Below are 26,124 nucleotides of genomic sequence, written 5' to 3'. Positions count from 1 at the left end.
TCAGATTCGAAATTTTTATAATTTTTTTTTTGAAAAATTTTTTTTTTATTTTTTTTTCAAAATTTCTTTTTATAATTTAAAAATACTTTTTGAAACTGTTTTAAAAATTTTTATTTTTATTTTAGTATTTATTTTTTATAAAATTTTAAACTCTAATTCCAAAACCCCACCCCTTAACTCTAAACCCTAAGGTTTGGATTAATTAACCCAAGGGGTATACGTGTATATTTACCTTTTTAATGAAACCTATTTTTGTGACTTTGAGCCTTGAGTGCTACTTTGGGAACAAAAACTTGGTTTGGTGCTATTCTAGTATTTTTCTCTTTTTAGTGTTGCATTGAGTTTTATTATTTGATCGTGCACTATCTCTCCACTCATCTGGTTTTGGTATTAATGTCCTCAAATTAACAGTCATGCTAAAGCATGAAAAGAGTAGTACCATAGCTTCTGTTTCTTGTTCTTGTTTGTTGTTATTTTCTCTGTTGTGTTGTGTTTAATACAAAGGCTTAATTTCTGTGTTGTGTTTATTCAGAATATAGCTGCTGGCAAACAGGAAGAAGGTACGTTCTGCTTCTCATCACTAGGCAAACTCTCATACTCGAAGGTAGAACTAGAAGATGATGGTTCAGTTTCTGAAGTGGACAAGGACATCAGTCTATTGAAGCACGGTCAGTCTCATCTCTTTTGTTCTCTTTGATGTAACTGATGAGACAGGTGTGTGATTGTTCAGTTGCTAGTTGTGTAAAGCAGTGTCTGGGATAGCTTAAAGAACAGGAAAATCAGTAGGTTGAAAGTTTGGTTAGCTGACTTGTTGAGTCCAATGTTTATCTTTTCATCACAATGTTTCATAATTTTGTTTTTTTAAGATAGCCTAATTAAGTTTATCTTCTCATCACAATGTTTCATAATTTTTTTTTAAGAACCTCTAATGAAGAACTCCCATTGGAACACAAAATTTAAGGGTCTCTTAACTAAAGTTCTTAATTACCAAATATTACTAAAAAACTTATTAAGAGCCCCAAATGAATTTGTAGGGTTAATGATGCTCTAATGGTTCTGATTTTGGTGTGTGTTACTTTGTTTGTTTTGTTAGCTTCATCCTATCCAAAGGCTAAACCAATTTATGGCAGTATTCTTCCATAGTGTTTTAAACCTATCTTACATTTACTAATTCAAGAATTAAAAAGACAATTATATAATAAAAAATACATTTATTAAATCATGTATTTATATGTGTTTTCAGTTAGACATTTTATCTATGGTGGTGTTTTAAACCTTTCTTAATCAACTTGGTAAATCCAGATTTAATTTGGCTGGAACATGTGACACCATACATAAAATCACAATAAAATTAAGAGGGTTTTGTGATCAATACATGGTCAAGACTTCAAATACGATAGACAGAGCTTTTGAGTAATAAAATGATAAATAGAAAAAAAAATAAAAATAAGTCTCGTTCAAAGAAGGTGACAAAAGGCAAAGAAAACGAAAAAGAGATTATATGGAGGAAACAAATAAAAAGTAATTCACCAATAACTTGTCATTCTTCCCTTTTTCCCGATAGAACTAGGCCTTGGTTGATTTGCACTAAACTTGGCACGTAAGAGCACACAAGTGGGAAACAGTAGGGATAGCCGTCGTCATCAGGAATCACAACAGCTTCTCCGAGATCCACTTGTTTAAAATACCCATCCTCTCCAATGATGTAAGCCCTTTTGTAGCGACCAAGTGTGTCTAAAGTGAAAGCCAGTGCGAGTTTCTTTTCCTCGTCAATGAAGAAACTTCCACTAAAGAGAGGGACCATCTTATCAACTGCTAAGAAGTACAGGTTGCTCCACGACACCACGTGGGGCTCAGTCTTAGTGGTAACCCATATCTCCATCATATTTCTATCCATGCATTGATATAACGCTGCAAGCTTCTCTTCTCCGACACTCGATAGAACCACGGTGTCTTCGTCGAGACGAGAGTGAAACGGCACGTGCAGATGTGGTCCAAATCTCTCTTTGGTAAAATCAAAAGAGACCAAGAAATCATCTACATCTCCGTCTGCTTCACCTTCGTCTAATATTATTTTTTGTTTAGCGAAAAAGTAAGTGTTTCCCTTCACTGTCAAGCCGGGTCGAAAATACTCGATATCCCAGTCGGGAGTGACATCAAGAGCCCTCCACAAGTTAGAGTTCGTATCGTAGATTTCAAACTCAAAAAGGGGTGTGGGCCAGTAGGCATCATCCACAAACCTCAATATTTTGTAGGATTTCTTGTTTGTATCATACCCCAGAGCATACCTGTCCAATCTGTGGTAAGCTTTTTTGGGCTCGATCCACTTCATTTGCCCTAGATACGGGTTCCAAACCAATAGCCTTGTGTTGTCTCGGGTCGTGCATAACAACAAGCCGTCGCAGTGAAACACTTTAATTATCTCGATTTTATTGAGATTATCAATCAGTTTTATAGATACTGGACCAGAGCCTTCCTCGTCCTTTACTATTCCATTGAGATCGATTCTAATGGAACAAACCTTAAAATCCATCATCATGAACCCCATAAACTGCCTAGCTACTGTTTTACCAACTATCCTATGTCTCGATGAAGCATTCCATCGTTTGCATGTGCATCTTACTTTTCCAACACATGTAATCGGAACTTTAGAGAGTATCTCCCCGATCAAATATCTGGAAAGATCAGAGACCGTCGTCATTAATTGTTTGAAACAGGTGGCGAAATTAGTTAGGGTTCTAAATTTTTCACGCTTGCTTATAGATGAGTGACATATACCACACATTAGGTTATGCTTGTTATATATATACGTGTTACACAAAAACGGTTTAATCACCGACCCAACAATATATATCAAATTATGTAGATATTGAAAACTATATTTTTAGTATATTTTATAGAGAAAACTAGGTGTTTTGCCCGCGATGCGAGCTTAAACATTTTCATAAATTTTGGAAAAGTTCTTTGTACACTATATTCATTATTAAAATAACTCAATATTATATTTTAATTATATAATTAAAATTTTTATTTGATTAATATTTAATTATATAATTTATATTTTTAAGTTTTACTAAAATACTTTTACAGATAACAATACAATATATACAGAAATTATCTTCTTTTTAATTATATTTTCAGATTTTGGATAATTCTTACTATTCTTAATATTAATCAATTATCTAATCAAATTAATTAAAATTTCGTTTTTATTTGTTACTAATTTATATATTTAATTCATTAAGGGTATAATCGATATTAACCACTCTAACTTTTAACGTGGGAGCTCCGTTGCGAAAAATTACTTCGCAAATAATAGTATAGATTAATATTTAATTATATAATTTATATTTTTAAGTTTTACTAAAATACTTTTACAGATAACAATACAATATATACAGAAATTATCTTCTTTTTAATTATATTTTCAGATTTTGGATAATTGTTACTATTCTTAATATTAATCAATTATCTAATCAAATTAATTAAAATTTCGTTTTTATTTGTTACTAATTTATATATTTAATTCATTAAGGGTATAATCGATATTAACCACTCTAACTTTTAATGTGGGAGCTCCGTTGCGAAAATTTACTTCGCAAATAATAGTATAGATTACTTAGATTGACTCTTATATTTTAACTAATTACTACACTAATTCTATATTTTGTACACACGTTAAAATGGATGTGAAAAACCAAATAACCTTTTAGAATTTTTTTTAGGGTTCACACGATTCATCACCAACACCTTCGATTGTTGTCGATTTGTGTGAATCTCGGTTTTCACTAACAATTTCCGGCGGCCACTATCCATTGCTGAATAGAAACCCTAAATCCGAGGTTTGTGCTTTGGTCTTCTCTTCTTCTTCCCCTGAGACAGGAACCATATCCAATCCTGCGCTTGTTGACATGTACTCAAAGCTCGGACAACTGGTTGATTCTGTTACGGTGTTCGAGAGCGTTGAGGATAAAGATGTCGTATCATGGAACATTGTGCTTTAGAAGCTCTGTATAGAGAAAAAGTAGACATTAGTGAGTCTATAGAGACAGTCTGCTTATGTTTTCACTGTTGGTGGAGCTCTTGGTCCTGGGTTCTATGCAGACTTCACTATGGCAACGAGGATAACAATATCAAGGAGTTTGCGCTGGGTTGGGTATGGAGCATTGTTTTGATTTAAGCTTCTTATTAAATAATTGAACTGATGTAGTTTGAGTTTTCAAACATGTTTATAGTTAGTGTTGGTTCGTGAAAAAAAATTCTTGAATATTCTTAGACAAAACGTTATTGATCAACCAAATATGTAATGACATGAGACATCAACAAAATTACAAGATTTTCGAATCGCTCTAACCAAAAGAATGTAGGTAACTTTTGTATAATCTTTTTTTTGGGGGTTTAGAATTTAAATGTTACAAACTGACTTTTGTTTAGGTGGTTACGGTTAAGATTATATTTTTGGATTTAAATGGTTTGTAACGGTTTTCTAAAACTATTCAAATTTTATTAAATACAGTAAATTGTGGTCAAAATAATAAACAAGTCTATTGATTTCTACATTAAATTTGCCAAAACTAAATAAATTTGTGATCAAAACCATACATGGAATGCGCTTCAGCCATGCTTCATTCAACTTTTATACTCAATCATTAATTTTTGATTTTGAGAAATTTATAAGTAATATATTATTTTTTGTATATAGATTTTGAGAAATTTTAAGCATATAATGAATTTTAAAAATTTTAAAATAATTTAAATAGGTTATTCAAACCCGAACCGAACCCGCAAAAATCCGAACCAAACCAAAACCAAAATTTAGAAATATCCAAATGGAGCTGAAATCTTTGAATCGGAATATCTGAAATTCGAATAGTTACATACCGAATCCGAATGGGTACCCAAACACCCACTCCTAGTGATAATAATGCAGAGTATCTAGAAGATCTCATTTATCTTTTAATTGGCTTTATTATTTATTTTAAATGTAGTAAAGCTTGTATGATTCTATTATACTATATATTATGCATTGCAATAGATTTTAGTTTATTATTTTAGTGTAATAAATGATATTTTTTGTTTTGGTGATTATATAAAGACTAGTATTCTACCCCTACTTCGTAGGGGAAAATTAAATAATTAACTTATTATGTTAGAATGGTGAGTTTGCTATTCAGATAGCATTTAAACATAAATCACGGGAAGTATTATAAGATGTTATCATCATAACTCTTATTTATCTTTGCCAGAACAAAAATAAAAAAAAATATCAATATGAAAGAAACCAAACAGAATATGATGCTTCTTCATGTTCAAAAAGTCAGTAAAATACAGCATTTATACCTGTAATTCCATTTTTGGTGATAGACTTTCTGGGTAGTATTAGATTTTCTTCTCTTTTCCACATCAGTCAATCACTATTTATTTGCTTTGAAATACAATTCCGTTAAGAATGCAAAGCCTGAAACTAAATAATTTCAAAACTAAACAATACAAATCTTTCTGCTATATTTTTTACTCAGCCTTTTTCGAAAAAAAAATTCATATGAACGTACACACACCACCATTAATACCTGCAAATTCTGGAAGCTCCTCAACAAAATTTTGTTCTCCAAATCTCTCCAAAATCACAGTACCAGTGTCAATCTCTTTCAGACGTCATTTTAAACTCCACCGCCACAATCCCTATCAATCTAAAAACTTGTCTATGCTGAACTTTAAGTATTAATCCAGGCGATGAAGGAACTGATCGAGATCAAAATTGAAATTTAGGAAAGAAGAAAAAAATTGTTGTTTTGCTTCTTTGATAATGGAGAAGATTGAGAAGAACAAAAGAAATAACAGAGCATAAGTTTGCAGACAAAAAATCGTATAAGAAAACAAACAGTTAGAGATCGTGATCAGTTAATTTGGAACGTGGACTGAAATATTCTGAAAATATTGCCGAAAATTAGGGATCAAAATATTTTTTGTTCTTGAATTAATTATTTTCTGGTTTTTCAAAAACATTTTCCATGTGTCAAAATCTGATTCGTTAGGCGACTTGCGCTTTAGTATATAAAGGATGTGAGAATTTCAAGTTTACCATTGGAAGTAGAATAGGAAACGCTCGAAACTGGAAATAACTCGTCCAATGAGACTCGGTCTAAACTTTCAAATGATTACTTGTCGCACAAGCCACACCTAATTACAAGATTTCATCATGCACAAGATACAATTAGGGTTATATGCTGCAGATATTGCTTGTACCGAAAGTAACAAGGAAGATAACACGTAGCTACACGGCTTGGATCACGGTGGCTGGTACAATCTCCGTTGATCACTGCACGACTCTCCGGTTACATGTACCGCTCCTCCAGTGACCCACGTTAACGATGGGGGTGGTTGTGTGGTGAGACTGTGGATCCAATTCTATTTGTCTTCTCTCCCTCCCGACTTTGATCACATTCGTCGTGTTACGGACCTGGTACGAGATGACTACACGTGAAAGGTGATAGATCCCTGACGGTAAGGCTGCGACAATGGGCGATGGTGATGGCACGCAACGGATTGACATCAAGTCGCGTGAATCAAAAGGGCGGTGGTTTTATATGAACGCTGGCTCAGACATTGTTATTGTTAGACACTTACTAAACACACAATAAGTACAATAGTTACCAGATATAATATGTATGAGATACTTTTGTCGTTCTCCTCAACTTTGTATATTCGTTCTTACATTATTTAAATTTTAATCACCATTAATGAAGATGATTAAGCCGTTAATTTTCAAAGCCAATCAAATAATTCTTGAAAAAAAATGGAATATTAAAATAAGTGTTCATTAAAAGAATGGACAGAACTTAGGTTCACCCCATGTTGGGGTCAAAAACGGTCACGACGGAATTATATTTTTCAGTCGCTACGTAGCTACCGAGCTTGAACCAAAGCTCGGTAGCGACCGAGCGTCCGTCTCGCTCGGTCGCTACGTAGCGACCGGGCTCGAGCCAAAGTTCGGTCGCTGCGTAGCAACCGAGCTCTTCCGAAACATCGAGATGACACCAGTCCATGCACTCTCGTCAAACCTTCAATGCTATCTCCCGAAGACCGTAGCGAGCTCAGTCTAGTTTTTTCGCTATTCTAAATCATCGATCAAACTTTGCGGATTAATACCGCGGAAAGTTCGTTCCTTATCGAAAGAAATCGTAGTAAACGCTTTGAGTCGGAAGACGGCCCAAAGAGACCTAAAACACGACTCGAGGCCCATCCTACGATTTCTTAACCAAAAGCTCGTAAACCACATCACGGTTTACGCTTGGTCCACAAGGAAGGTTAAATGTCAAGTTTCCGCGGATAAATACGGAAGTTTTGAAGATAATTGTGAAGATCGGAAAAAATGGAATATCTCCATTTTTATGCTATGACGGCTTAAGGGCAGAATAGTAAAAGCGTAAACCGACCTTGGAGCTAGTATATAAGGAGTTCTAGGCGAGGAGCGTGGAGGACGATTTTTCAGAGCAAACTTAGCACTTAGAGCAATTTAGGCAATTTTCCGTTTTTGTTATTTCGAGCTGCGACTCAATTAGGTTTAGCCTTCTTAGGGTTGCTAGAACTAGGAATCTCGCCGACAGCTCTCGAGCCCAGGCTTATACCTTGTTGTAAACAATCATACGCAGATTCGGAATAAGATCTACTTTGCTCTCTTTTCGATTTCTTATTTTTGTCGTTGTTATTCTCGTGTTCTGATTGCTTGACGTGTGGTATTAGCAGATATCTGGGTCCTCTGGGAAATTATAGTTTTCCTAGTTTCCTTATTTAAACGGAAATCGACAGTTCGAATTTCGGTTCCCACACCCCCTAGGGTGAACCTTTAAATTCACCTCACCCTTTAGGACCAATCAAATTTCCACATAGATTATTAATTAAAAATATTAAATTAAACAAAAAATAGCTACAAAAAATAAAAATGCTAATTTTAACGACGCTAACGCTTCCAGCGAAACCCTAAACCCTAAATCTTAAATTCTAAACTCTATACCATAAATTCTAAACCCAAATCCAAACCCCTAAACCCAAACACTATACCATAAACCCTAATCATATACCCTAAACTCAAATTATATACCCTAAACCCAAAAACTAGACTATAAACCTAAACTTTATACCCTAAACCCAAGTCGTAGACCCTAAACCCAAACCGTAAACCTTAAACTCAAATTATATATCCTAAACCCAAAAATTTAACGGTAAATCCTAAACCCAAACCGTAAATCCTAAACCCAAAACCTATATCCTAAACCCAAATCCTAGACTTAAAACCCAAACGGTAAACCCTAAACCCAAACCCCAAACTTAGATGCTATAGGGTTTGGGTTAAGGTTTACGGTTTAGGTTTAGGGTCTAAGACTTGGGTTTAGGGTATAGGGTTTAAGGTTTAGGTTTATAGTCTATTTTTTTGGTTTAAGGTATATAATTTAGGATTAGGGTTTAGGGTATAGAGTTTGGGTTTAGGGTCTATGATTAGGGTTTAGGGTATAGGGTTTGGGTTTAGGGGTTTGGATTTAGGTTTAGAATTTACGGTATAGGGTTTAGAATTTAAAATTTAGGGTTTAGGGTTTTGGTGGAAGCGTTAGCGTCGTTAAAATTAGTATTTTTATTTTTTGTAACTATTTTTTTATTTAATTTAATGTTTTTTAATTAATAATCTTTGTGAAAATTTGATTGGTCGTAAAGGGTGGGGTGAATTTAAAGGTTCACAAGGGGGTGAACCTAAGTTTTGTCCAGAATGATGGTACTCCGAGGAAATCATTATTTATAATATAAACAAATATACCTTATTTAGAGTGTTAATTAATTCTTGTTTTTATTAGTGCAATTGTCAATAATAGCACCTTTTGAAGTTTATGTATCAAAAATAGCAATAAAAGGAAAAAGTCACAAAAATGACATTCATTAAAAGGTAAAATATCACTAATACCCTTGGTTTAAAATTAAATAAACAAACAAAAATAAAATAAAAAATAAAAAAAAAATGAAAAAAAAAATTTATAGATTCAGATTATATGTTTTCAGATTCGAAATTTTTATAATTTTTTTTTTGAAATTTTTTTTTATTTTTTTTTCAAATTTTCTTTTTATAGTTAAAAAATATTTTTTGAAACTGTTTTTAAAATTTTATTTTTTATTTTTGTATTTATTTTTTATAAAATTTTAAACCCTAATTCTAAAACCTCAGCCCTTAACTCTTAACTCTAAGGTTTGGATTAATTAACCCAAAGGTATAAGTGTATATTTACCTCTTTAATAAAACTTATTTTTGTGATTTTGAGCTTTGAATGCTAATTTAAGAACAAAAACTTGGTTTGGTGCTATGCTAGTTTTTTCTCTTTGTACAAACCACCACAATGAGAGTTGAAATACTAAGAAAAAACTATATACCATAGCTGATAAGTGATCTGGTTTGAGTTTCAACCACATAGAGAATCCATAGCTCTTATACAATCCCTGATCCAAATATGGTCGCAAATCCATTTTATTCTTTCAAGTTATAGCGTTTTCTATATCAATACCAACCCTATATGTACGTTCCTTCAGAACCAAGCCACCAACCCCACCTTAAAGTTCAATCTCCTTGTCAAAGATGTCCCAACCATCTTCAAGAAGCTCTCTACAATCATTTTTCAATTTGTTCATGGTGGAAGATGCTTCTTCCTCTTCTGGGATCTTGTTATTGCTTGAGGAGGTTTCAAGCATTCCATTCAACGGCTCAGCAAGAGTCTCGAGCACCAAGCTCCTCACAGATGATCCGCATGAACTAGTCAGGCTTGAGGTGGCTGCTTTTTTTGGTATTGACACTCTGTTGTCAAATTTTTCTTTCAACAGCTTCACATCTTGACATATTACAGAGATTTCTCCTCATCAAGGACAGCAAGAGATTTGTTTCGTTCTTCTGATAAGTTGAGCAATCGGTTTTCAAGCTCTTTTGCTTCAGTTGCCAAAATTGACTTCTCTCCATATACTTCTCCAGCATTCTGCAAACATCATAGCAAATTAGTTTTCATTACCCAAAAAAAAAATCAGCAAAGGTAATATAAAAGCCTTACAATGTCATTGGCTTCCTTGGCATGTTTCAGCATCTTCTTGAACTCCTCAACCTTTTCAAGAGTATCCAAACCTCCCCTAGCAGCTTCTAACTCTGACTTCTCCGCATCCTTCTCTTCAAGTTCAACTTCTTTCATCAGACTCGTAACCGAGTCCATCAGAGCAAGCAAGGTTTTCTACATCATTGAACAATGAAAAAAGAATCATGTCTCAGTAATCAGTATCAATCACAGGCTTAAAGAGTGTCAGTACCTTGTTAGTTTTGGAGTATTCGATAATCTCTTCAAGGTGATCAACACTACATCCATGAGTTGATGAGCTAAATGCACCACCTACTTCAGCATCTCCATTTACACTTGTCACTGAACTCTTTGACGACTGATCATGTGTACTCCCAGTCCCCACTTGAAAACATGATCCCTTCTCTGCAGCGTTCAGTGAACCAATGCTAGTGATTGAATCTTCAGCTTGATTCCAAGTCATATGAAAACCAAGCTTTTGCCAAAAATCTCTAGTCGATTCGACGCCGTCTCGTGGGACAGCAGGGAAAACTGAGGCAAGATCATCCTCTGTCACGTGCAACAAGTCAATTTGTGGTGGTGGGAGGATCGGAACATCAAAACACTTTCCAAAGAAATCATAGCTGCCAAGCTCTTGTCCTGGAGCCTTTCCTAAAGATTGGACTTGCTCCTCACTTTCCACATCTTTGTGGCAAACAACACCAGGACCAACATTTGGTAGCGTACTTGGAGCACTGGTATCGTCATGGCCACGACCAGTAACCAAGGGGATAGTTTCTGAAGAAGAAGAAGAATAGACGCTGGTGGACTTTGAAGCAGAAGCTACAAGCAAACCGTCGTGGTGGTACTTAGAAACAACATCTTCCAAATCACGTTCTACTGCAATTTAAACAAAGCATCTTATCAACAAGCCAGAGCAGCAGCAAGATTAATTTTTTCAAGGGCTAAAGATGTACCTTCACGCTCTGGAATACTTGGAGATGACTTGCTCAGAGACTGAGTAGAATCAGTGGGCAAGGAAGGAAGAATCTCAGAGAGAACCACAGAAGCAGCCTCATCAGGATCCTTGGGATGTTCAATTGCAACAGCTCTCAACATTCGTGCATCAACCTGCAAGTGGAAACATTTTGTAGCCTTCGATAAGATTTTACAAAACATAAAAAAAATCTTTTTTTTTTTACCTGAGGAAATATCTGCGTAAGAGATCGATAAACAGAAGTGAAGCCCATCAGTGAAGTAAGTAAGCTCTGCAGAAAAAAAAAACAAGAAGGGTTAAAGGGTTAAACTTTATCAAGTTCACTAGATATGCAGAGAGAGAGAGAAAAAAACACACTAAAACTCACAACTTTGGTATCACCTAAGGATTACAAAGATCTCGATTCATGAAAAGGAGATAAATTTAGACGTCCAGAATCGAGTGGATCATGAAACGATCAAACAAATACGTCAAACACACACACACACACAAACAGGGAAACTAAATTTAGAAACCGACGTACGATTCAATTTCCTCGATTGTTTTGTGTGGTTTCCAGAGACGAACGAAGCAGATAGATAGCACAAGGAGAACAAGTCAGTGTGCTTTTCTCGTAATTATGAAGGAAAAGAAAAAGAAAAAAACAGAGGACTAGGTCGGTCCTGTGTGGGTTGATGCGTAATTTTGAAGCATACTCGAGGGTATTTTGGTCAGTACATTGACTTTGACTCACTCGCGTGGGGTTTCTCGGCGAAGGTTTAGGTCCATACAACAACAACCAATGGAGATAACTCTTTTTCTTGGACAAACATTTAATTTTCATTATTGGCTTCTCTTCTCTGGTTGATTATCATTAGATTTATCATTTTTACGATATTATAAAGGATAAATTTGAAACTACTTGGAACTTTTATAACCGAACACACTGGTATGTGTCGTCCAAAACTATTTTTGTTTCATCAGATGCATCAATCAACCTTTTTGTTTAGTCTGAATCGACGAGTTATATTTGGTGTATATGATGATGATAACATTCACACGATTCCCCAATTACTAAGTTACCACCTTCTTATAGCGCACAAGACACAGTTCACAATCGGTTTCCTTATTCAATGAGCAATGGTTTTGATCCATTTCCTATTCAGCCTTCTTCCCAGTCGATGTCTTCTTCTTCCTCTTCTTCTTCACCACCTGAAGCCTCTGCTGCTTCCACATTCAAGTCCACCTTGTAGTTTCCATTTCCTGCAACTGCATTTTTTACATGTTTAGTAGTAATTCGTTTGTTTTAATAATATGATCAATCAACTAGATACTATATGAATTTTATTGTACTTACCTGGAACTGGAGCCACTTCTTCTTCCCATTCATCTTCTTCCTCTTCGCGTTTGGACTTCATACCAACCTGACGATCTGAGGATGTCGAAGCCAACTCACTGTCAGGGGCTACTACTTCGCCTCCAGATTCTTCTTGTCTCTGCTTCTGTGCTAGCTCTTGCTGCTGCTGTATCAGAGCAGCGTAGTAAGCTTTGAAATACTCATCCTGAATTTTTAAAATGACAACAAAAAATAAAAAAAAATGTATCAAGATTCTGGAAACACGATCCGGAAGATGCTACTGTGGAAATTAAAATAGACGCAAAGAATATCCCTAAAAGCAATAAACAGACCTTCAACAAATCTTTAGCATCGCCACTTTCCATGGCTGACTTCTTGTCATCTGAAAGTTTCGATGAGCCAACATCAACCTTTGCTTCATGCCTCATCTCTCCTCTTTGTTCCTCCGTCAGATTCATTCCTTGCTTTATCATCCATGGAGGCAACACTTTCAGACTAGAATCTCCACCGTTGGACGTGACATCCTCTTTTCCCTCACCAAGGTTAACCTCAACCTAGCCACGCAAGACTTAAGAAATCAAATTACCATAATGAAAGAGAATAATCCAGTATAAATCTGCAGATAGATACGAGCTTCAACATGAGCAAATGGAGAAAGAAAAAGGACATTCCATAACAATATCATTGCCTCATCTTCCATAATAGCAATTAAGAAATGTAACTGATTAATCACCTTCGTCTCTCCGAGAAATGGCATTGGTGTTGAACCATACCCACCCTGTGACCTCAAAGGATCATTAGGGTTAAGCTCGCCATTTTCACGAGCAGCAATAGCTGCACGAGCCTCCCATGCGATAAGAGATCCAAAGTCGGGAACTGGCAGGTCTTTTACTCTGTTTATTTGATCCATCAGAGGTTTTATTTGAACCTGCAGTTTATACTCCGATTATCAGTCGCAAAAAAATCAACAACGTATAAACCAACATCACCTAGAGAAATTTTCTAAACCTCTCTCACCTTCTTCGTAAACCAGAAAAAGATAATACATAATCAACGCTAAGTAACCTTAATATCGCATCAACCACAAAGTAACCATGAACAACATCTACCACCAAGGACACATCTAAGTTCAGCTACTCTTATTTGCAGTTTTTACCATTGTTCAATTAAAATATGGTCTCCAAGATAAACTAGTTTAGATTATAAATTCTAGTGCATTAACAAATTTTCTGGGATACTGAAGTGAGAAGATAAAACAGTATACAAATACCTCCATCTTCTGAAGCATATCCCTTAGTTTTTCCCGCCGCCGTCTCCTTGCATTATCATCTCCGTCTGCTACTTCTTCTGAAGTTAGCTTGTTACATTCCACAACCAGCTCACCATTGCAGTTTTCACAGTGGAAAGCATCGTCTTCCATAGAAATTAATCTCAAGGCATCCAATGCATTATATCTAAATTAAAAACGAGAAACATATTCAGGTTTAGTGAGCATTATACAATTCATAAAAGTAGAGCATTTTATAAGGACATAAAGAGCAATGGACTTTACTTTCTTTGGCAGTTAGGACAGCCATACTCCTGAACAGTATTCTTATCTTCTAGTTCATCTTTGAGCTTCTTTTTCATCCGGTGCAGTTTATAGCGAACAATATCATATATCTGTGAAAGAGAAGACGTGCAAGTTCAATAACGTACAGGGCAGTCTGATTTTAGAAGGTAAAATAGCAAACTGAAAACAATTAGTATTAGGGAGATGAAGCAGACCTGTGGATAATTGAGGCAGCAATACGAGTGGGTATGGAACTTAACCTTGTCCTCTGCTCGGCCACCAGTTGTAGCAGCTACTGCAACACTATACATCTTCGCACCTTTTGCAGTCTATTAATAAGATTTAGAATCAATAAAAGAGCCAGAGTAAGGAAAAAAGTGGCAAGCAAACAAAACAAGAAGATAGTTTTTCTGCACAGACCTCTTTCCTGTGGTCACGCATGATCAAGTTCTGTTCTTCAAAGTGTCGTATTATTTTTCTAAGCTGCTTGGCGTGCAACTTCAACTCTTTAGCCAAGTCCTCTTCTCTAACCCATTGCTTCCTACCAGAAATGAAAGTCACAGCGGATTTAAAAAAAAAACAAACTAAGCAGTATCCACATTAACATCGCATAATCAAAGTTTCCAAAATATAACCTATCGTTACTCACACAAAACTGGACTTAGAAAGCTGTTTAGAAACTATTGCGACAGGTTTAAGTTTAATCAAAGTTCACAAGGAAGAGATAATGTAACAGAAACCTGGTAAGCTCATCGAGCACCACAACGGCAATCCCTCTGTTGTCACTTCTTGCAGTTTTCTGCTGATTGTCGCTTTTGGTGGTATAATCATCATAGAAAGCCCTTGCTAAAAGCCTCACCAACCTACAATTAATACAAAAATAATTGAATCAGGGCAGAGTTTGAGGACTTTAGACAAAATACATAAAAAAAAGGTAAAGAGAGATACTTGATAAACGGCTCGAGCACGACTGTTTTCTGCACCGGGCCCTTACTATCCATGGAAGAGACTGACATTACCAAGTCAAGGAACCAGTATTATGTGTTAAATACAAAAAAAAAATCTGGATTGAAACTTAAAACAAGAATCCTAAATCCATTTCATAGAGATTGAAGTTTTTTTTTTTAATTTCAAACACAAGGGAAGTGGGGATTTTCAGAAAATTAACTAATTTCTAAGAAACCCTAATCAGGCAATACGCGACAAACAGAAGCAGCAGAGGAGGAAGCATACGACGCGAGAGTTTGGGATATTAAATAATGAGATGTAGAGTCAGATGATCGGAATTGATGAAAGTCGACGGAGCTTACCGGAGAGAACGCGGCGCTGAGCGAGAGTCTCTCGACGATCAACAAGAGGAGGACGCCGTCTCTCTCTCTCTCTCTCTCTCTCTCTCTCTCTCTCTCTATTCCTTTTTGAACTATTTCAATGTCTAGCCCAAACCCAACCAACCTTATAAATTAGAAGCCCAAATCAATTGGGCCTTTTAGAACAAGAAGTCCTGTATCGATTACTCCCTCCCTACGTTCTTTAATAATAAATTTTTGGAAAAAAATATTGTTTTAGAAAAATGTATTTTTTTGTGTGTTTCTATGAAAAAATTATAAACCTCAAAAAAATTAATTGATTTTATTGAATTACTATTGATTAAAAATTATTGAAAATTGAAAATTAAAGAAAACGATATATTTATTATGGTAGTTTAATGTGTTTTATTATTACGGTAGTTTAGTGTGTTTTATTAATACTAGAGATTTTTCCGCGCTTCGCGCGGATTGTGTCTTATAAATTTATTTTATTTATAATATTATTTGTCGGTTTTTTCTTTTACATTAACTTCTTGTTTTTCCAATATTAGTTTTTCTTAATTTAAATTTATATGTTTATAATTTTTCTTGTTGTAGATGAAGAATTATATATTTTATTGATGATTTTTTTGTATGTGACATAAACTTTTTGAAATTTTAAAATAATGTTATATATAGTACGATTAACACATTAAAGAAGAGAAACATATTCAGGCACATTTTACACAGGTTTTATATGCATAATTTTAAACATTATATATGTATATATTATAAGTTTGAAACATGTAAATGCTTTCTAAAGCTAAATACTCGTTCTGAGTTTACATAACTTATCGAAAGTTTTATCTCTTTTTAAATTCAAATCACAGAAAAAAATATCAAAAAGTCAGTATAGATGGGTTTTTTGGGCTTTTAAATCAACACTGAAAAATTACATGAATCAGATAACAACAGTTTTATAAACAACTGGATAAAATTTGACCGAGCCAAAGATTTTCACACAATATGTTCTTTCTTCTTCAAATTGCGAAGAGCCTATAGGCACAAGAAAAAAAATCATAATTTTTGTTTTCTCTTATATAACATTTTTTCTCCTTTACACACGGAGTTTATTACACTGTTATAAGCAATGGAGAACTCTATTCATATAAGATTCACATCTATGCATTTTGACAAAGAAGAATTTTAGCCATCTTTAGTTTCAGAATGGACCAACTTCAGTCATATACACTATATTTTCTCTATGATTCAAATCTTATGATTTTAATATATGTGCAGATTTTCATATGAAAAAGCACGCACGCCATCTATCATTCAACCTATTAGTTTTTCCAAAGTAAATACTATAATCCTCGTTTGGTTAGCTCCACAAATTAATTTCTTTGGATCAGTTTACTAAAAAATATAGATACTAATGTTAGAAAAGAATATAAACACTATCAACAACAAATATTGGCACAAGTTTGGATTTGCTGCTGAAGTTTGGATTTCTCCTCGGGCTGATCTACACTCTGTTGCAGCCTGGATCAATCAACCTCGCGTCAACGCAGATACGCATGCTACTCCAGTCATCAAGCTCTATTTTCAGTCAGCCATCTACCTGCTGTGGAAAGAGCGTAATGCTCGTGTGTTCACTGCTGTCTCCTCACCTTCATCAGTCATCCTTGCCTTTCTCGACCGTATGATGCGTGACCGTCTCCTCTCTTACCTGGAAAGTTCTTCTTTCTCCTCTTCTCTACTTCTTTTTATCTTTCTTGTATAAGACTTCCTTAAGGCTTTTTTTACTTTGAGTTGTTGTTGATTGTTTTTGTTTCCTTGATGTAATAAGTTGTTTAAAAACAATAGTGTAACCTTTCAAAAATTGATAATCTTAGCATCTTACCAAAAAAAACAACAAATATTGACTTATTTATGTGAATCTGTATTTTATTTTAAATCTTTGTAGTGGACGAAGAAAGCACCATAATTTGTACAACAAATTTTCTTAGATTCACGTCATCATACTCACCATTTTACCATTTTAATTACATAATTTTAGATGAGTTTCTTCACCTTTCCCGATTATTTTCGCTTTATTTATAACTACAATATAAAGTTATAAACTATATATATTGTAAATTAATAATTTATTTATCCTTGAAGTCTAACGATTAAAAATAGAACATAATTCAATATAGATACATGATTCTATTAGTAAATTAGTAGTTACAAATTTGAAATTTTTAGAAATATCAAAAGTTGTATGTTAGTTAATTATCTTATAAATAACATTTATTTCTAATTTTTTTTGGATGAGAATATTTTGGCTGAGGTGGATAGTCTCAAAAGCTTTGAATTTAGTCCCTTTTATATAGTAGGATACGTGAGAATACTAAAAAAAGTTCTTTTTTTTGTAGAAGGAATAAGAGTATTAACCATTGATACTTCGGTATTGTCAAACCCGGTTTAGAAAACTCTTTTCTTCATTATTTCAACTTCGCAACATACATACAACAACAGGATACGTACGTGTTTAAGAGACGTGATACACGATTAATGAGACCGACACTGAACCTTGTAATAATTACCACAAGAAAGAAGTATAAAACAAAATTTTTATCTATGACATTCTTCTGATAAAAGAGGCTCCGTGATTTTTGTTGTGTAGTTTCTCGTACTTCTTCCTTCTTTCCCCACAAGCTTCTTCACCGTTACTCCTCCCTTGCTTTGATATTCCTGTCCCGCCACACACACAAAAGAGTTATAAATATGATCTCCAACAGACACAAAGTAACCCCATCAAGTCTTTTTTTAACTTCTTTGATTCAGTAGATAATATCAAGGACTTTGATATGTTTCTTGCTTACCACTGGTGAAGCACGTGCTATGGATGATACAGCTGCTGCTGCTGCCGCCGCCACTCGCACTCTGTAGTGATGCCAAAATATGATTCAGTTTTGCCATTTTAGTGAATCTTTAGTAAACTATAGAGTCACTAACTCAGAAGTAAGCAAATATCATTAAGATACCTTTTATGTACATCAATGTAAACGTCGGTTTCATCCACTATTTCTGCCTGCATTTCCATATATATAGGCAACATGAGTATAGAGTTGAGACTTTTGAAGTCATGCACATGACTAAAACGCGCAGGCAATGATCAAATCAGTAAAATAATTGTAGAAGATCATACTTGTAGAAGTTCTTCAAACACATCTTCTAACGTGATGATGCCAATAACTTCTTCATCCTCGTTATCTTCCAACAGACGCGGCAAGTCCCTCGTCACACTACCGTTTAGTTGAAAATTTATTCCTCTTTTTTCCACATGCTTTGGTGCTTTATCAATATCGACAACAACATCATGCTTAAGCAAAGGAGTTATCAAATGAGGACTCGTGTATAAGTTAATATTTTCTTTTGGTGTTTCCTCATGACTCAGCAACTGCATACTCTTCCTTTTATCTTTGTCTTTGACTTTGACAACCGCAGCCATGTGACTGCTTCCCTTTTGAAACTCGTTGAGGATATCATACAATGGCATGTCCGATGGAACCCTGCAAAGGCGTAACGTTTTCATGAGGAAACACATATGTCTAGGTTACCTAGGTAAAGCCTAAGGATGCAAGACATACCTTGGGATCTTCCTGATGGAAACAGAACTTATGGGTGTCTCTGCTTCCGCTCGTACCGTTAGAAGACTCTTCACCTAGGTAACAGCAAAGCATATACATATATAAGTAAATCTAATAGAATTCAGTGAAATGAAGCAATGCAAGAGTTTCAGAGAGAGCACCAATAGAAGCCCAATGATGTTTTTTGGATTCCCTAAGTAGACAGGGATTCGACTATGGCCTTTGGATAGTATTTTCCCAATTGTTTCCCTGCATATTTACAAAGGTGAAAAATAGTTTAACTCTCTAACTTGTATTACAGCGTTGATTTTTCAACTAATCCGCCAACTGGAGTTTTTCAAATCCACTCTTAACTCACCAGTCTAACTTTGTGGTTACATCCAAGGAAAATGTTGATTCAATTGGCGTCATAGCCTCCTCAGCTGTCTGAACTTCCAGGAAATGAAAGCATATGAATAAGATCAATGAAAAAAAAAGTAAATATATATATATATATATATAAGTATGTTCCAAACTAAAGCCGGATTAATGTCTTATAGGCACACCATTTCATTTACAACGTAGCTTATTCGGACTAGTAGTATACATGCATGGCTAATACAAGTCCTTACCTTCTCGCTTAAATCCAGGGCTCCGCTTATAATCATTGTTTCCTCGTGTGTCAATTCACCTCCCTTACCAGCCTATGTTGGAGAGAAACAGCATGTCAAATGGAAGCTGGAAAGAAAAGTGCTTTATATAATCAAGTAACTTGATAAACTACTTAACAAATCAGACAGGGCTCATACAGAATAATATGTGTGATTTCTTATTATATAATAAACCGGATACTACCTCTTGGCTGTGAATTGAGACGAGAGCTTTCAGCTGAGCTCGCCTAAACAGTGTGTTATTATGCCCAATCACGGCATCAAGAACCTGAGGCATATTAAAAACGTTGGTTTAAGAAGTAAACAACCACAGCTACATTGTACTCTGGCATCTATAAATGCATCAACTTGTCTAGATGGTATAATCAATACAATTATTTTGAACAAGTTACTGTAAATGCAAGGTTCAACAATTTTCTTGTCTTTTTGTGGTTTAATAACATTTAGTGATATGACAAAGACGGATTGGTACAACAACTACGTCACCTTGCCAATAGGGTAAGCAATGGGATAGCAGATTATCATCAAAATGCGAACCAGCCACAAAAAATTAGCACCAACAGCAAGTCCATATCTCGAGCATATAGCTTGTGGAATGATCTGGTATGAAACTTACTTGTATCAGCTATGAGTGGTCAATGGAAAGTGCTGAGGAAAAGACAAACACATACCAAGAATAGATAATAAAAAAGTTACCTCCCCGAAAGCAAGAACAAAAGTAACTGAGAGTAAAACAGCCACAAAGGGGTGAAATATCTTATCCAAACATATAGGAAGTGCCTGAAAAAAGGAATAAAACAAAAGCATCAAGTACCAACTTCATTGATTCCCATGTCAAGTATTCCACTGATTCCAAGGTGCACAAAGTTGGTAACTTATCTAGGGTAAAACTAAAATCAATTTTTTTTTACCTCCATGGCAGCTGCATTGCATAGAAGCAGAGTCACAAGAAGTTGATGCTGCTTCTTAACCACTGGTAAGATAGCAGCTACAACATCCCAAAAAAAAAAACAAATTCATGTAACTCCAAAGGTAATAGTAGTAAATAGTAACAGTTGAGAGTGTACATTTTTTTGCCATTACTAATTAAGCAAGTAATTTAACCTAAGCAGTGAATATTTTTAACCGCGATCAAATAAAACTTACCGGCCTGCTTTTTCTCGGCGGAGGAGCCACTCTGCTGGAGAATCTCAAGCTCGACGAGACCAAGGGACATTAGTCCGAGCGTGAGTCCAGACATTATCCCGGCGAAGAGAACGAGGAGACACGCCACACTGACGACGACGAACCACCAAGGCGAACCGAATACAATGTCTTCCGCCTCAAAGACAAAGCTGTTCAAAGAATAAGCTGTTTTTACCAACGCCATCATGCTCAGAACAACCATTTTCGACGCCTTCTTGTTCTTCTCAAGCTTCGATTTGGTCGCTGGCAGAGAGACAACGAGAGAGAGGGGGTCTTGTGTGTATTGTTTGTTGTGATGTGTGAAGTTGTTTTCATTTAGAAAGAGGAAGACGATCGATGAATGGCGCTTGATACGTGGATTCATGGACATACTGACATGTCAGCATTCAACATGCGTTAATTTTTATTTTACTTTTCCAGTTGTAAACTCTCTTCACATGCGTTTCTTTCTTTCTCTTTAATTGATTTTGTTGACTACTAGTACCTTATAATTTTTTTAGCAACGTGATAAATATGAATTACTGAGCTATCATATGATATAAAGTCTGTATTTATCATCCCGTACACCGGTTTTAATGCCCCAAGATGGATACATTTAACTCTTGAGATCTTCCATAATATCATCTGATCATTGTGAAATTTTTAAAAAATTAAAGTATTCAATTTTTTAAAAAGAAAATGCTGATGGGAAGAAGAATAGAAAAAAACAAAAAATGTTAAAATAAGAAGCTGAAACAAGTGTTGTCGGATAATAGTATTAATATAAGTTTCAAAATCCTAAACTAATTGTCATTAGGAGATAACCCAAAAGGATCAAATCTTGGGAAGCTATAGCATTTTGCACTGCCCGATGCTGATCGTATCTTGTAACATAATCGCTATTTAATTTCCATTATTTTCTAAAATTTTCCTAACAAAAAGAAAATATCTTATTTCACTGAAATTCAAATACCCGATAAATATGTTATCCGTTTTTTTTTGGGCTATCGGAAGCTATGAATCGCGGGGTCCTCCAGCCCAATTGCCACCTGTTTCTTAGCCCAGCCCAAGCCCATCGCTTAGTATCTAATTTATCTTTTTCCCCGAAATTAATTCGGATTGATTCTCTCAATCGCGCCAATAACTTCAGGAGGTCACTCAGTAGATTTCTTGCTTGTTGTATCTTCGAGACACTCTTCTTCGTCGTCCTCGTGCTCACCAGTCTTCGAGTTTGATCGGAACTTTGATTCAATTAACTGAATCCTCCTTCTCGACGGTGATTGAAATCTTCTTTCTTGTGATGAGAGTAATTGATTCACGTATTAGATGTAGCTTTTGTTTTTGTGCATAGTTTTGTAGCATTCTGATGTTTATGTAGGAGTTGAGATAGTGATCGTAGCTTGAATTCACGTAATGAGGAGACACTAGAACTGTGAACAACAGCTAGTATTCATCTGTTAAAGTTTATTTGTTTCATTTATAGCTGAGGGTGTGTGTGACTTGGATTGGATCAGCAGCTTGGTTAGGCCAGGGTCTTTATTTGTGTTTATGCTCAGCCAAGAGATAGTGACACACATTCTACTTTTGATCAAACACCTGTTCAGGTTACTCGATTTTCTCCACTGTTTCTTTTATTTTTGAGTTTGTAACATGTTTGACCTCTACATATCAGTTGGCTAGTTGTAAGTGTGTACAAGTTGCTAATAACTTCTAATAATATATAGACGTTTTGAAAAATTCAAATATAACATATAAGAAAAAAATATAAATGTTTTTATTATATATTTAATGTGATTTTTTAATATCTTTCAATAATATAAAATTAAAAAAAAAGAACTAAGATACCAAAATTGTTATCAAATATTTATTATTCATAATAATTAATTTTCATATATACGTTAATCATATTAGGTAATTTCGTAGATTCTAATTAAGGAAAGTGCAAAAAAAAAATTGGTAGATTATTTATCAATTCGATAGTTAGTTTAATAAAAAATATAACGTAAGTCAAGATGGACCAACCTATTTTTCTAAGAATAGTATATTTTATATAGTCATTTATTAAATGAGAATTTATAATCATACAGTTCTATGATTATTCATATCATTTTATAACTGAATATTTAAATCATCGATAACAAAATTTTCAATGTGAAATCTTTAATAAGTTTATAATTTATAAATGTTTTTGAAAATTCATTGAAAGTTTTAATATTAAAATATTTATGTAATCTTATGGTATATAGTATAATCTATATATATATATAAATATATATGTTTTATTATTAAATGATATTTTTTACTCATATGGTTTTAAAATAATGTGTATCTTCTTATAATATTAAATAAAAGTTCATATTAATACAATTTTATGATCATTTGTAACTTATTATGACAAAAAAAAAATCTATTGATCACAAAATTTTCAGAGTGGGGATCTTCAAATTTTTAATAATTTATAGACGTTTTGAAAAATTCAAAATATAACATATAAGAAAAATTATAAATGTTTTTATTATATATTTAATGTGATTTTTAAATATATTTTAATAATATAAAATTAAAAAAAAGAACTAAGATACAAAAATTGTTATCAAATATTTATTATTCATTATAATTAATTTTCACATATACGTTAATCATATTAGGTAATTTCGTAGCTTTTATTTAAGGAAAGTGCAAAACATTTTTTGGTACGTTATTTCTCAATTCGATAGTTAGTTTAATAAAAAGTGTAATATAAGTTAAGATAGACCAACCTATTTTTCTAGGAATAGTATATTTTGTATAGTTATTTATTAAATAAGAATTTATAATCATACGGTTCTATGATCGTTCATATCGTTTTATAACAAAATATTTAAATCATCGATAACAAAATTTTTAATCTGAAATCTTTAATAAGTTTATAATTTATAAATGTTCTTGAAAATTCATTGAAAGTTTTAATATTAAAATATTTATGTAATCTTATGGTATATAGTGTTTAATATATATATATATATATATATATATATATATATATTTATTTTATTATTAAATGATATTTTTTACTCATATGGTTTTAAAATCATGTGTATCTTCTTATAATAAAAATGTTAAACCATTGATCATTAATTTTTAACATAATAATTTTAATAGTTTTAGTCATTTATTATCGTTTTTAAAAATTCAAAATATAACATATACGAAAAAATCTAAATTTTCTTTTTATAGCTAATTTGATTGTTTAATTTATTTTAATAATATAAAATTAAACAAAAAATGATGGAGGAGATATACATTGTTATCAAATCTTTATTTATTAAACTCATTAATTGTTATATATATATTAGTCATTTATGGTAATTCCGTAGGTTTTATTTAAGGAAAGAAAATATCATATCATATCATTATATCATATAGTTTGGCCAACTTATATATCTAACAACATATAAAAATCGAATGTGGACCTACTTATTTTTCAATTGAAAGTAATTGACTACCTAATTGAGTGACACCTATGCATTGGGGCCTCTTTTAATTAATACAAAATTGAGGTTATATCTTTTCAAATGTTTCTCAATTAATATATAAGGGATAGTAACAGTTGAGAGTGTACATTTTTTTGCCATTACTAATTAAGCAAGTAATTTAACCTAAGCAGTGAATATTTTTAACCGCGATCAAATAAAACTTACCGGCCTGCTTTTTCTCGGCGGAGGAGCCACTCTGCTGGAGAATCTCAAGCTCGACGAGACCAAGGGACATTAGTCCGAGCGTGAGTCCAGACATTATCCCGGCGAAGAGAACGAGGAGACACGCCACACTGACGACGACGAACCACCAAGGCGAACCGAATACAATGTCTTCCGCCTCAAAGACAAAGCTGTTCAAAGAATAAGCTGTTTTTACCAACGCCATCATGCTCAGAACAACCATTTTCGACGCCTTCTTGTTCTTCTCAAGCTTCGATTTGGTCGCTGGCAGAGAGACAACGAGAGAGAGGGGGTCTTGTGTGTATTGTTTGTTGTGATGTGTGAAGTTGTTTTCATTTAGAAAGAGGAAGACGATCGATGAATGGCGCTTGATACGTGGATTCATGGACATACTGACATGTCAGCATTCAACATGCGTTAATTTTTATTTTACTTTTCCAGTTGTAAACTCTCTTCACATGCGTTTCTTTCTTTCTCTTTAATTGATTTTGTTGACTACTAGTACCTTATAATTTTTTTAGCAACGTGATAAATATGAATTACTGAGCTATCATATGATATAAAGTCTGTATTTATCATCCCGTACACCGGTTTTAATGCCCCAAGATGGATACATTTAACTCTTGAGATCTTCCATAATATCATCTGATCATTGTGAAATTTTTAAAAAATTAAAGTATTCAATTTTTTAAAAAGAAAATGCTGATGGGAAGAAGAATAGAAAAAAACAAAAAATGTTAAAATAAGAAGCTGAAACAAGTGTTGTCGGATAATAGTATTAATATAAGTTTCAAAATCCTAAACTAATTGTCATTAGGAGATAACCCAAAAGGATCAAATCTTGGGAAGCTATAGCATTTTGCACTGCCCGATGCTGATCGTATCTTGTAACATAATCGCTATTTAATTTCCATTATTTTCTAAAATTTTCCTAACAAAAAGAAAATATCTTATTTCACTGAAATTCAAATACCCGATAAATATGTTATCCGTTTTTTTTTGGGCTATCGGAAGCTATGAATCGCGGGGTCCTCCAGCCCAATTGCCACCTGTTTCTTAGCCCAGCCCAAGCCCATCGCTTAGTATCTAATTTATCTTTTTCCCCGAAATTAATTCGGATTGATTCTCTCAATCGCGCCAATAACTTCAGGAGGTCACTCAGTAGATTTCTTGCTTGTTGTATCTTCGAGACACTCTTCTTCGTCGTCCTCGTGCTCACCAGTCTTCGAGTTTGATCGGAACTTTGATTCAATTAACTGAATCCTCCTTCTCGACGGTGATTGAAATCTTCTTTCTTGTGATGAGAGTAATTGATTCACGTATTAGATGTAGCTTTTGTTTTTGTGCATAGTTTTGTAGCATTCTGATGTTTATGTAGGAGTTGAGATAGTGATCGTAGCTTGAATTCACGTAATGAGGAGACACTAGAACTGTGAACAACAGCTAGTATTCATCTGTTAAAGTTTATTTGTTTCATTTATAGCTGAGGGTGTGTGTGACTTGGATTGGATCAGCAGCTTGGTTAGGCCAGGGTCTTTATTTGTGTTTATGCTCAGCCAAGAGATAGTGACACACATTCTACTTTTGATCAAACACCTGTTCAGGTTACTCGATTTTCTCCACTGTTTCTTTTATTTTTGAGTTTGTAACATGTTTGACCTCTACATATCAGTTGGCTAGTTGTAAGTGTGTACAAGTTGCTAATAACTTCTACGCTGTTCAGGAGGAAT

The 26,124-nt window shown here is 34.1% G+C and overlaps 4 protein-coding genes across 18 annotated transcripts; all 4 read right to left on the bottom strand.

Moving 5' to 3' along the window:
- Positions 1-326: 326 nt before the first annotated feature.
- Positions 327-2,886, bottom strand: LOC106380371 (putative F-box protein At4g17200). The gene has a single exon (XM_013820134.3). The coding sequence runs from the start codon at positions 2,783-2,785 to the stop codon at positions 1,541-1,543; it is 1,245 nt and encodes a 414-aa protein (XP_013675588.2). The 5' UTR covers positions 2,786-2,886; the 3' UTR covers positions 327-1,540.
- Positions 2,887-9,393: 6,507 nt separating this feature from the next.
- Positions 9,394-11,836, bottom strand: LOC125579330. Of its 14 annotated transcripts, none has more exons than XM_048743358.1 (7): positions 11,597-11,694; positions 11,441-11,454; positions 11,279-11,344; positions 11,054-11,207; positions 10,330-10,976; positions 10,080-10,253; positions 9,394-10,007 (listed from the first exon to the last, which is right to left on the bottom strand). In XM_048743358.1, exons 3-7 carry the CDS (start codon positions 11,324-11,326, stop codon positions 9,876-9,878), a joined length of 1,155 nt encoding a protein of 384 aa, XP_048599315.1. In that variant the 5' UTR covers positions 11,327-11,344; positions 11,441-11,454; positions 11,597-11,694; the 3' UTR covers positions 9,394-9,875. The 14 variants fall into 14 exon arrangements, with proteins under 14 accessions (XP_048599315.1, XP_048599321.1, XP_048599314.1 ...); XM_048743364.1 differs by having other exon boundaries at positions 10,330-10,973; positions 11,441-11,471; positions 11,597-11,678; XM_048743357.1 differs by having other exon boundaries at positions 11,441-11,471; positions 11,597-11,673.
- A 123-nt stretch (positions 11,837-11,959) lies between these two features.
- Positions 11,960-15,399, bottom strand: LOC106423057 (transcription factor efuD-like). The gene is made up of 11 exons (XM_013863833.3): positions 15,272-15,399; positions 14,910-14,970; positions 14,702-14,824; positions 14,382-14,502; positions 14,177-14,290; positions 13,962-14,071; positions 13,680-13,863; positions 13,143-13,337; positions 12,742-12,963; positions 12,410-12,614; positions 11,960-12,321 (listed from the first exon to the last, which is right to left on the bottom strand). The coding sequence occupies exons 2-11, from the start codon at positions 14,960-14,962 to the stop codon at positions 12,215-12,217; spliced, it is 1,434 nt and encodes a 477-aa protein (XP_013719287.1). The 5' UTR covers positions 14,963-14,970; positions 15,272-15,399; the 3' UTR covers positions 11,960-12,214.
- A 2,313-nt stretch (positions 15,400-17,712) lies between these two features.
- Positions 17,713-25,039, bottom strand: LOC106423019 (putative DUF21 domain-containing protein At1g03270). Of its 2 annotated transcripts, none has more exons than XM_048743353.1 (13): positions 24,377-25,039; positions 20,444-20,520; positions 20,229-20,312; positions 20,019-20,132; positions 19,717-19,800; positions 19,494-19,565; positions 19,241-19,308; positions 19,044-19,131; positions 18,883-18,956; positions 18,441-18,804; positions 18,277-18,323; positions 18,115-18,175; positions 17,713-17,983 (listed from the first exon to the last, which is right to left on the bottom strand). In XM_048743353.1, exons 1-13 carry the CDS (start codon positions 24,783-24,785, stop codon positions 17,864-17,866), a joined length of 1,662 nt encoding a protein of 553 aa, XP_048599310.1. In that variant the 5' UTR covers positions 24,786-25,039; the 3' UTR covers positions 17,713-17,863. The 2 variants fall into 2 exon arrangements, with proteins under 2 accessions (XP_048599310.1, XP_013719258.3); XM_013863804.3 differs by lacking the exon at positions 24,377-25,039 and adding an exon at positions 20,679-21,327.
- Between the last annotated feature and the right edge of the window lie 1,085 nt (positions 25,040-26,124).

The sequence above is a fragment of the Brassica napus genome, chromosome A10 (genome assembly GCF_020379485.1).
Source record: "Brassica napus cultivar Da-Ae chromosome A10, Da-Ae, whole genome shotgun sequence".
NCBI lineage: Eukaryota > Viridiplantae > Streptophyta > Magnoliopsida > Brassicales > Brassicaceae > Brassica > Brassica napus.
Note: the sequence above shows the minus strand (reverse complement) of the source record. Positions and strands in the feature narration are given on the sequence as shown.

What these genes read in the sequence shown, in the direction of transcription:
- LOC106380371 (XM_013820134.3), bottom strand. Translation starts at nt 2,785, where the DNA reads ATGTGTGGTATATGTCACTCATCTATAAGCAAGCGTGAAAAATTTAGA.
- LOC125579330 (XM_048743354.1), bottom strand. Translation starts at nt 11,326, where the DNA reads ATGGGCTTCACTTCTGTTTATCGATCTCTTACGCAGATATTTCCTCAG. An exon ending in AATACTCCAAAACTAACAAG is followed by an intron (nt 10,254 to 10,329) that starts GTACTGACACTC and finishes TCAATGATGTAG; the next exon opens with AAAACCTTGCTTGCTCTGAT. An exon ending in CCAAGGAAGCCAATGACATT is followed by an intron (nt 10,008 to 10,079) that starts GTAAGGCTTTTA and finishes TGATGTTTGCAG; the next exon opens with AATGCTGGAGAAGTATATGG.
- LOC106423057 (XM_013863833.3), bottom strand. Translation starts at nt 14,962, where the DNA reads ATGGATAGTAAGGGCCCGGTGCAGAAAACAGTCGTGCTCGAGCCGTTT. An exon ending in GTGCTCGAGCCGTTTATCAA is followed by an intron (nt 14,825 to 14,909) that starts GTATCTCTCTTT and finishes TATTAATTGTAG; the next exon opens with GTTGGTGAGGCTTTTAGCAA. An exon ending in AGAAGTGGCTCCAGTTCCAG is followed by an intron (nt 12,322 to 12,409) that starts GTAAGTACAATA and finishes TAAAAAATGCAG; the next exon opens with TTGCAGGAAATGGAAACTAC.
- LOC106423019 (XM_048743353.1), bottom strand. Translation starts at nt 24,785, where the DNA reads ATGTCCATGAATCCACGTATCAAGCGCCATTCATCGATCGTCTTCCTC. An exon ending in GTAACCACAAAGTTAGACTG is followed by an intron (nt 19,132 to 19,240) that starts GTGAGTTAAGAG and finishes GTAAATATGCAG; the next exon opens with GGAAACAATTGGGAAAATAC. An exon ending in TACATTGATGTACATAAAAG is followed by an intron (nt 18,176 to 18,276) that starts GTATCTTAATGA and finishes GCATCACTACAG; the next exon opens with AGTGCGAGTGGCGGCGGCAG.